The sequence below is a fragment of the Leptosomus discolor genome, chromosome 1, assembly GCF_034619465.1.
Source record: "Leptosomus discolor isolate bLepDis1 chromosome 1, bLepDis1.hap2, whole genome shotgun sequence".
Taxonomy (NCBI): domain Eukaryota; kingdom Metazoa; phylum Chordata; class Aves; order Leptosomiformes; family Leptosomidae; genus Leptosomus; species Leptosomus discolor.
The window spans coordinates 162,067,090-162,076,497 of NC_141391.1; the positions used below are offsets into that span (position 1 = coordinate 162,067,090).

The 9,408-nt window shown below is 50.7% G+C and overlaps 1 protein-coding gene across 1 annotated transcript; it reads left to right on the plus strand.

Moving 5' to 3' along the window:
* Positions 1–2,194: 2,194 nt before the first annotated feature.
* KDELR3 (KDEL endoplasmic reticulum protein retention receptor 3) lies at positions 2,195–7,883 on the plus strand. The gene is made up of 5 exons (XM_009953876.2): positions 2,195–2,285; positions 3,270–3,370; positions 3,907–4,065; positions 4,394–4,646; positions 7,843–7,883. Exons 1-5 carry the CDS (start codon positions 2,195–2,197, stop codon positions 7,881–7,883), a joined length of 645 nt encoding a protein of 214 aa, XP_009952178.2.
* The last annotated feature ends 1,525 nt before the right edge of the window (positions 7,884–9,408 follow it).

The window sequence follows — 9,408 nt, forward strand, 5'->3', positions numbered from 1 at the left end:
TGCCGTGGTCTGGGGCCAATCAGCTCTTCTTGGGAAGGCGCAAGATGAAGAGAATAAACTTTTGCTACCCACAACAGTCTTACCCCTCCACAGGAGGCTTCATCCCCTGCGCAGGACAAGAAGCTGCGAAGAGGAGGACATGGGCTCTCAGACATTGCGTCCCAGAGGCTTGGAAGGGGATCTGTCAGAAGAGAGGACCCTAAACCTGTTCCTTCCCCTGAAACTTCCCATCCCTACGCCATGGCTCAAACCTCTTGCTGCCCACCTTTGGATTTGGGACACCAGGGACCAGCTGGGCCACTGGGGCTGGGGCCTGGCTTTTGCCGGTACCCACACGGCCACACAGAGCTCTGCTGAAACCCCAGTGGCTCAGCTCCAACAGCTAGAAACCTAATTTCAGCCAGTCCCTACCCTGTCAGTCCTTTGCCGATGCCCTCGTTTGGTCTAACCTGCTCTTCTCCCACCACACAACCCTCTGCCTCAGTGCCCTGGCCGGGGGCAGGCAGGGCCCTCCCCAGTTTCACAGGGCCAAGCGGGTGTTTTCCAACCCAGCCTGGGAACGTGGCTGGAAAAGCCCAATGCGGCAGGTGCTGGAGCAGCAGCGAGGGAAAACACAGCAGCCAGCCTAATGGGCAGGGAGGAAATGTATGCAAATGTATTCAGAAAGAAATCCGGTGATGCTAATAGACTTGTTAGTCCTCTCAGTAAGCACCAGGAATAATATTTTTACACTTTAATCATTAAGGATTTTACTCCAAGCAAGCCCATAAGAGCAGAGGGAGACGGCCACTGGTGATGGCTGGGGACAGGGAGGGCAGCCACCAGAGCCGGCCCCAGGGCAAGAGCAGGCGGGGTCACGTAACCCTTGAATAACCAAATTAGACCCACGGCCAGATGTGCTTTGCTTGGGGACAAGGGGACAAAACATCCATTTGGTTGTATTAAAGCAACTTTATATTAGTGATTAGATAATGAATAACTAATGTCCCTGTCTGGATGCAGAGGTCTCCCTGCCGCTGCCATGGGACCTCCCTGAGTAACTGCTGCTGCAAGGACAAGGTTTGTCCCAACGAGGCTGGTCACCCAGGGCTCTTTCTGGGTGTATTAAAACCTTGTAACTGTCACTACTAAGCTCCTTTCTGTCAAATCTATAAAAACAGCACACCTATGTGCTCCTTTCGCTCGACACATGTATTATGTTGTTTGTAATCCTTTTGCAGGAATCTTGTATTAGTATTTTCAACGAAGTTTGTCTCAAACCAGCCCTTGGGAGGATCTTGTCTTTGTTCTGGGGCTGGGCTCTGGGATCTACACCGCTCCAGACAGGACACCTGAAGGCAGGGGTGGCTGGTGGGGAGGCTGGTGGGGAATGGCTGTGCATGACCCGCTGTAGAAGTGGGGTGTGATATACAGCCACAGCATCCCGATAATTCAGATCTCTCCCTATTTCTTCATTTGCCCCAGGAGACAAGGTGGAGCACTGGGGAGAAGGTGCTGGAGGTGGGACGGGGATGGAGATGGGAGGGGCAGAGGGCAGCAGGCTGCCAGCTGGGAGCAGGACAGAGGTCGATGCGCCCACAGGGCTTGTCCCTGGCAAACCTCACCCTCGAAGGAGGGTGCATCCCCAAGGCCAGAGGATGGGAATCCCTTTCCCTCTGCCTTTTCGCCTTTAACGACACTTCCGTGTGTAACTTGAGACAAGTTGGGGAAGAAAAAAGAGGAAGGGAAAAAAAAGAAAAAGGGAAAAATAGCGCGGTTATTCCCGCCTCTGCCTCCTCCTCTCTCTCCTCCCCGGCCAGCCAGGAGCCACGTCACCGTCACCCAGCGCTGGCTTCGGGGCTGCTCAGCAGGCTCAGCCTGGGGCTCTCCAGGGGACAAACCCCAACTTTAGGCTTGGAGCAGGGAGAGGAAGGCCTTGTGGGAAGGAGAGGGAAAATCCACTTTGGGGGAAAAGTAAGCAAGGAAGACATCCAGCTTGAGCGCCTGGCAGGGAAAAGGCGCTTACAGCCAGGGGAGAGGGGAGCCTGAACTTTTCTCTGCCAGAAGAGAGGGCTCCCAGCTCGAGGAAAAAGGAAAGTTGAGCCACAGCGTTCACTCGGTCAAGGCTCAGGGGGGAAAAGCTCCCTGCCCTCACCATCCTTGCCTGCAGAGAGCACCCTGCTCCCTTCGCCCCAGAGGAGCCCCCTCCAGCACCATGAACGTCTTCCGCATCCTGGGGGACGTCTCCCACTTGTTGGCCATCATCATCCTCCTGCTGAAGATCCTGAAGTCCAAGTCTTGTGCCGGTGAGTGCTCCCATGCCCCAGGGAAGGAGGGGGGGGCCCTTCTTGAAGGGTGGCTCGGCGAGGGGTACAAGGGAAACGGGTGCCAAAAAGGCTAGTGGTAGCCCACACAAGCTGGCAGCCCTCCCCGATGGGCTCTTGGAAGGAAGTCATCCTCCTCCCTCCTCCTCTGGGAGGTCTCCCTGCCAGGATGAGAGGGCTGTGTTGGAAGGATGTGATGTGGCAAGGCGCAGGGCCTTGGGCAGGTGTTGGTCTCAGGGTGGTGAGGCAAAGGAGAGGGCAGCAAGGCCGGAGGGAGGTGGAAAATAAGCACAAGAAGTTGTGGCGGCACCAAAACCAACAACCTGGAGAGAAAGCTGCAGGTCGGAGGTCCTGCCAGCGGGTGGGCAAGTACCAGAGACTGCTGCATCCCTGGGTGAGGAAATCAGGGCGGCAGCTTCCTGCAGGAGGATTTTGCTCAGGGTTTCCTCCCCAAGAGACTTTGGAGCTGGGCTGCAGCACTGCCGCCGTTATCACAGGTAGAGAAATGGGTGGGTCTGACTGATCTCCCTGCCGGTGGTGACTAAGCTCCGTCAGCGACCCTGGGCTGGTCCCTGGTCCCGCAGCTCTTCCCTCCTGCGGCAGATGTCACATCACGCAACCCCTGGCAAGGTGGGCAGGCGAAGCGGGCAAGAGAGGGATGAGAAAGGCGTTTTGATGTCAGTAAGGACAAATTGGCCAAAGCAGTGAACGTGCCCACCAAGTGCTGATCCCTACGACCTGAGGCAGGTCTCAGCAGTGTCAGCAGGAGCCTGCCTTCTTACTTGGGAGGCTCTAGCCAGTCCTGGGGTAGATCTAGAGCTACCACAGCCCCTACACGCCAAACCTGGCTCACAAAGCAACAGGCATATACACAACCGCTTCCGAAGAAGGAATGAGAGGAAAGCACCACCCTAAGGGTCCTTCCTCTCATCTACCTTACCTTCCTTTCTTCTCCCTGACATGCAGGTATCTCTGGGAAGAGTCAGATTCTTTTCGCCCTCGTCTTCACAACCCGCTACCTGGACCTGTTCACGACCTTCATCTCTGTCTATAACACCGTGATGAAGGTAAGGAGAGAGCAGTGCAGAAGCAGGGGCTGCCCTCAGCTCGCCGTGGTTTCTCGGGAGAGGTGAGCGTACGCAGTCACTAAGTCAGTTTTTCAGGCAGGAAGGGCGGATTAAGATGCTTCCTTTGGTGTCACTGGCCCTCCGTTGACCAAAAAACCCCCTCACCACAGTTGGTGAGCGAGCTGAGCCTGCCACATTTAGTACCACCAAAACCAGAACGAGTCACCATGAATCAAGCCTGGGTGTCCTTGCACAGCAGGAGCGTTAACAGACAGCTGCCACCAAGCCAACCTCTTCACACAGAGCCCTAGAGGGCTCAAACAATGGGGCAATCTTTAGTTGACCGCTGGGGTATCTCCAGCAGGAGAATTCAATCCACAAGCCACAGCAGAAAAAGCGTTCACCACTATCTCACCCTGTCACGGCCCGCACCAGAACCAGGTTAACAGATCTTGACTTCGGCAAAGCTGTCCTCTCCTCAAGCACAGAAGGTGCAATTGCAGGTAAGGTCTTGCCATCTCCCTTCCTTCCCCTAGGTCATTTTTTTGATATGTGCCTACGTCACCGTGTACATGATCTACGTGAAATTCCGGAAAACATTTGACAGTGAGAATGACTCCTTTCGCCTGGAGTTCCTGCTGGTCCCTGTCACAGGCCTGTCGTTTCTGGAGAACCACAGCTTCACTCCCTTGGAGGTAAGGAAAACCTGAGGCAGGAAAGGGGAGGGGAAGCAGCAGCCTGGCACCAGGCAGCAGAGTGAGCAGCATGTTCAATAGTCGAGATTTTTAGCAGCAAAAGCCGGCAGGAAAGGCAAGGTTGGCAGGCCTTGAAGACCGTACCATCTGTAGAGCAGCTCAGCGCTGTCTCCTCTCAGTCCCAGCATAGCAGGCTCCCTTTCCCCAATTCCAGCAGCACTACTCATCCCACTCGCACATCGGTGCTCTGCCAAATGAAAAGGTTTGGGTCTTAACGCTTGTTAACCAGCACCAAGACTCTCCGCTGCCTTCATTTTGCATCTTGCAGATACTCTGGACCTTCTCCATCTACCTGGAGTCCGTGGCTATCCTTCCTCAGCTCTTCATGATCAGCAAGACGGGGGAAGCAGAGACCATCACGACGCACTACCTGTTCTTCCTGGGCCTCTACCGTGCCCTTTACATTGCCAACTGGGTCTGGCGCTACTACACGGAGAATTTCTACGACCAGATTGCCGTAGTTTCGGGGGTGGTACAAACCATCTTCTACTGTGACTTCTTCTATCTCTACATTACCAAAGGTAGGTAAAGAGGTTGGTGTAAATCTGAAATGTTCATTCAGCACTCTTGCAACGTACAGTGGAGCTGCAGCTTGCCAGGCATTAATCCTTACATGACTTTATCCTTTGCTGTATTTGCGGTGCATATCGTCCACCTAAAATCCGATTTAAAAACCCTATCTCTTGGATGCAAGTGGGCATCTCTGCTCACAAGGCTCTAGAGGTGAGCGTGAAACAAAGTAGAAATTAAACCAGACCTAAGCCTGGTTTAACCCCACCTTGGGAAGTTAACAATTGAGGTATATTCAATTCTATGTACACTTTGAAAGATTATGAATCACACAAAAAAAAAAACCTTTGAGGTGGGAAAAAAATAGCTGCAGGCAGACAATGTACCTGAGAAAGCAACTGCAGACATATGGAGATATTATTAAGCCTGCTTTTTCTTTTCATGGTAACATTCTCAAGAACTGATTCTGTAGGATGACAGGCATCTGCATGGACAACACACCCCTTTCTGTTTCCCAAAATCAGATGCCCCTTCCACTTCAGCGCCGTGCTTTTGTAAATGGGTACACACCAGAGCTAAGAAGCGCATCAAGGACATAAAACCTGGTAGAAGATGCTTTGGTTTGCTGAGGCTGAAGTACGCTTTAAAACACTTTTCTGTTGAGGAGGGGGGATTTGATGAAATCTAGCCCAGTGAACAAATATTTTCTTCCTTCTTCACATTCCCGAACGAGTCTGCCAAAAGCAGTAGTGAGGGCCTGTGTTTGATGTTTCAAGGGATGAATCTTTGGTAGCTTCATTTAATACACCTGCTGATAGAGAGGTGACAGGAGCACCGAGCAGGTGGCTGGCCTTGGCAGATTAAGACTTCCTTCTGTCATTAAAACACTTTTGTAGCCAGAAAAGTACTTTGTAAAACTGCCATCAAGGTGCTCCACGTCAATTCCCTTTTTTTTTTTTTTTTTTTTTAAACTAATTCCCATTTTAGCTTCACTCAATTCATGCGTCCCGTGTCCTTCTGTATTTTGTGAGAAACCCATACCCTTTGTGGTTGCGGATGGTGGAACAAAAGGGGGGAAAAAAACAACTGCTGGCTTTCAGTCTCGCATCGCTACTGAGAGCGCTGCAAAATTTAGATGATACAGGAAACAGAATAAAAAACATTTGTCCCTGGGACATCACAGCAGGAAGAGAATTGGCACTTTTTTTTTTTTTTCCCCCTCCCTTTTACACAAACGTTCTGGATCATGGGAGAGAAAAGGTATCTGAAGATATGCAAATACTTTGCAGTCATTTATAAAATCCAGCAATATTATAGCAGGTTGCATCTCTCTTACACTCTTGCAAGAAAACAGCTTTTCAAAACATTTCTAGCGCTGAAGAGCTCAGACAAAAGGGCAGCGATGCTGCAAAAAAGGAAAGATGAGTTATATAAAGAAATGCATTTAATAAGACTTCAGAGCCTATACCAAAGCATTGTAAAGGGATTTGTTACAGAACACAACTTCTTTTTATCTTGTTTTCAAAACTAGATGAGCTCCTTTCTGTTTAACACAAGGACCTGAAAGATATTCTGAGGAAACTTTCAGCTCCCAAAAGCTTGTATTTCACAGAATGGCTGAGGTTGGCAGCGATGAGGGGGATCATCTAATCCATCCCCTTGCTCACAGCAGGATCACCTAGAGCAGGTTGTTCAAAGTCCTGTCCAGTCAGGTTTTGAGTATCTCCAGGATAGAGGCACCACAGCCTCTCTGGGCAACCTGTGCCAGTCTCCGACCACCCTCACTGTAAAAAAATTTTTTCTTACGTTTAAGTGTAATTTCCCATTGCCTCGTCACTGGGCAGCACTGAGTGGAGTCTGGGTCCGTCTCCTCCACTCCTCCCATCAGGCATTCATGCGCATGGGTAAGATGCCCCTCAGCCTTCTCCAGGCTGAGCAGTCTCAGCTCTCAGCCTGCACTCTTACATCAGATGCTCTAGTCCCTTAACCATCCTCGTGGTCTTTCCAGATTCACTCCTGTATGTCACTGTCTGTTGTACTGGAAGCCCAGAGCTGGACCCATCGCTCCAGCTGGGGCCGCACCAAGGCTGAGACGGGGGAGGACCACCTCCCTTGACCTGCCAGCGACGCAGCTCAGGAGGCTGTTTGCATTCTTTGCCACGAGGACACAGCGGCGGTTCGTCTTCACCTTGGTGCCCACCAGCACACCCAGGGCCTTTCCAGCTGGGTCAGCGTCCCCGCACACTCTGGTGCACGGGGTTGTCCCACCCCAGGGAGCAGGACGTAGCATTTCCCTTCGCTAACCTTAACGAGGTCCCCGCCAGCCCATTTCTCCAGCCTGGCACGGTCCCTCTGACCCTATCTGGTGTATCAGCCGCTCCTCTCCGTTGCGGATCACCAGCAAACCACCGAGGGCATACTCTGCCCTTCCCTCCGAGGCACTGAGCAGGACTGGCCCCAGTACCCACCCCTGGGTACACCACCAGTACCAGGCCAACAGCTGGGCTCTGTGCCGCTGACCACCACCCGACCAGGGCAGCCACTTCTCCACCCACCTCACCAAAGCCTCTGGGCCTCTGGTATTTCCCAGAGGCCTCCCAGCCCAGCTTCCAGGTCAGATGAGATGGGGCAGGCTCGGGGAGGCTTGGCCACAGACCACTTATTCAGGCCATGTTCTCTACTAAAAAGAGGAAAGCACAGGAGCTAGAACAGTACATACTACATCATCAAGGAAAAAATGGGGAAATTAAGAGGGTCCACCCATGAACAAGATGGAAGAGGAAACTTCTCCTTCAGCATAAAGGAGAATAAAGAGGTTGTGGACCTTCCCCCCTTAGAAGCAATTCTGTAGTGTCTGCCTCCCATAAAGGATCACAAAGTCTCCCAGTCCGAGGATTCCTGAATTTTACCCTTCTCACTAAATTCTCCTGGATGCTCCTTCCACAGTGAACAGGATGCCCGGGAGCTGTTAGCACACCCTCCTAACTGAGGACAAGCACTTGTGTCCTGATGACAGCACAGCCCTATCCCTACTAGCCTGCAGCAGGTGCCCGAGGTCTGTTTGTAACCTCATCGCCATTTGCAGACCTGGCCACTCAACAATCCAGCATTTGAAATAGCAAGCTAAAAGAAAAAAAAATTGCTCAAACAATGAAACAGTTCAATTCCCCAAAGTTCCTTCATTACCTTCTCTTTCTCTTTGCACAGTCTTAAAAGGAAAGAAGCTAAGTCTTCCCATGCCTGTTTGAAGACATTGCCACAGAAAACACAAGGAATTCTGAAGATGAAGCTCTGAAGATCACAGCTGTTCTCTCCTGGCCCTTTTTGACTAACGGATGGCTCAGTCAAGTGTCACTCCAGTGCCAGGAAGACAATGAGGCCGGGAAAGCTGACACGCTTTTCATCCTTATGAGACTTTCCCTCCATTTTTTTATTTTTTTTCTCATTTCTTCTTACTTGAATTTGGTGCTAGTAAGTAGTGCTGGCCAATACTGAAGTAGCGCAAATTATTCTCTCCCGGCTCTTCCCAGCATCTACCTCCAAAACACGCCTCTACCTTGACCCTGAGGCAGCACAAGGAGTATAAGGGATATCGTCACTCCCTTTAGCCCTGCAGTCCTTTAACGAGTGCCCAGGGTAGAGGGAACATGGTACTATTAAGTGATAACATAGACAAAGGCCACTGACCCTCGTCACACGTGGCCACATCTGACAGAGCAGATGGTACAAACTGTTACTTTAACCCTGTATGAACTAGCATCCTCCTGAAAATTAACTCTGCCTAACCCTCATCCTATTCAGGTCCTGTAACATTCAGGAAAAACACAATCCCTTCTAACGCCGTGAATCTTCCAATTCCACAAGTATTCAAACATCCTCCCCACTCATTCACTTTCAGTGATGGTTCCTCATATTCTCCAAACAGGGGCCATTCAAAACAAAATTCAGGTGTTTCCAACTCCTTGAATTTGACTTTTTTTTTTTTTAAGAACTGGGAAGAACGGGGACAAAGACGGCTTTACACTCCAAAAATAAAGACAAAGTTCACAATTTATTGACAACAGTGTTTTTATTTATACCTACAAAAGAAAACAAGATGGTATCAAAAGGACAATTTACAAACTAAGAATAGTAACATAGCTCTTAGTATCCTGTGTCTGAACACCACAGATCTATGAATCTCTCAATTCAAGTCTTCATTAATACAACAGGAATGTGTTCAGAGACCAGCAGGTGTGTGAAACAAGATGCTGATCCCACACAAAGCCACTAACCCTTCCGTTGTTCAGAGAAGTCCAAACAGTAATTTGCTTCAGGAAGTGGGAGGGGAGGAGACACCCAACTCTTTGGACACTCCCACAAACTGTTACAGGTTGAAAACAAACGCAAACAACGCTAGACGCTAACGCTTTATCCACAAGGGCCCTCCAGCTGGGATATGGAACAGAGCAGCGAGCACCAGGTGGGACAGGGGCAGCACATGCCACGGTGCATTTATGCATTCGACAGTCTGGTTAACACTCTGAACTGAACTGAGACCCTGGGCTTCAGCTGACCTCAACGGCCAGGAAGCACTGCGAGACTCGGCACAGATGTTTACGCGTGCGCAAGTCCCCCCCAAAAGGAGTGAAAGCTACAGCAGACTCTAAGGCAGCTTTGGCGGTCCAGAGACCCTTCTTAAAGCCGGTCAGCGAGATGTCCTGCTCCTACACCCCTCAAACACATTTCTGCATTGAACTCACAAATTTGGCAAAAAAAAAAAAAAAAAAAAAA

Excerpts from the sequence above, each read along its gene's own strand:
- KDELR3 (XM_009953876.2), top strand. The coding sequence starts at position 2,195 with ATGAACGTCTTCCGCATCCTGGGGGACGTCTCCCACTTGTTGGCCATC. Across the intron at positions 2,286-3,269 it reads GAAGTCCAAGTCTTGTGCCG|GTATCTCTGGGAAGAGTCAG; the intron begins GTGAGTGCTCCC and ends CCTGACATGCAG. Across the intron at positions 4,647-7,842 it reads CTATCTCTACATTACCAAAG|TCTTAAAAGGAAAGAAGCTA; the intron begins GTAGGTAAAGAG and ends CTCTTTGCACAG.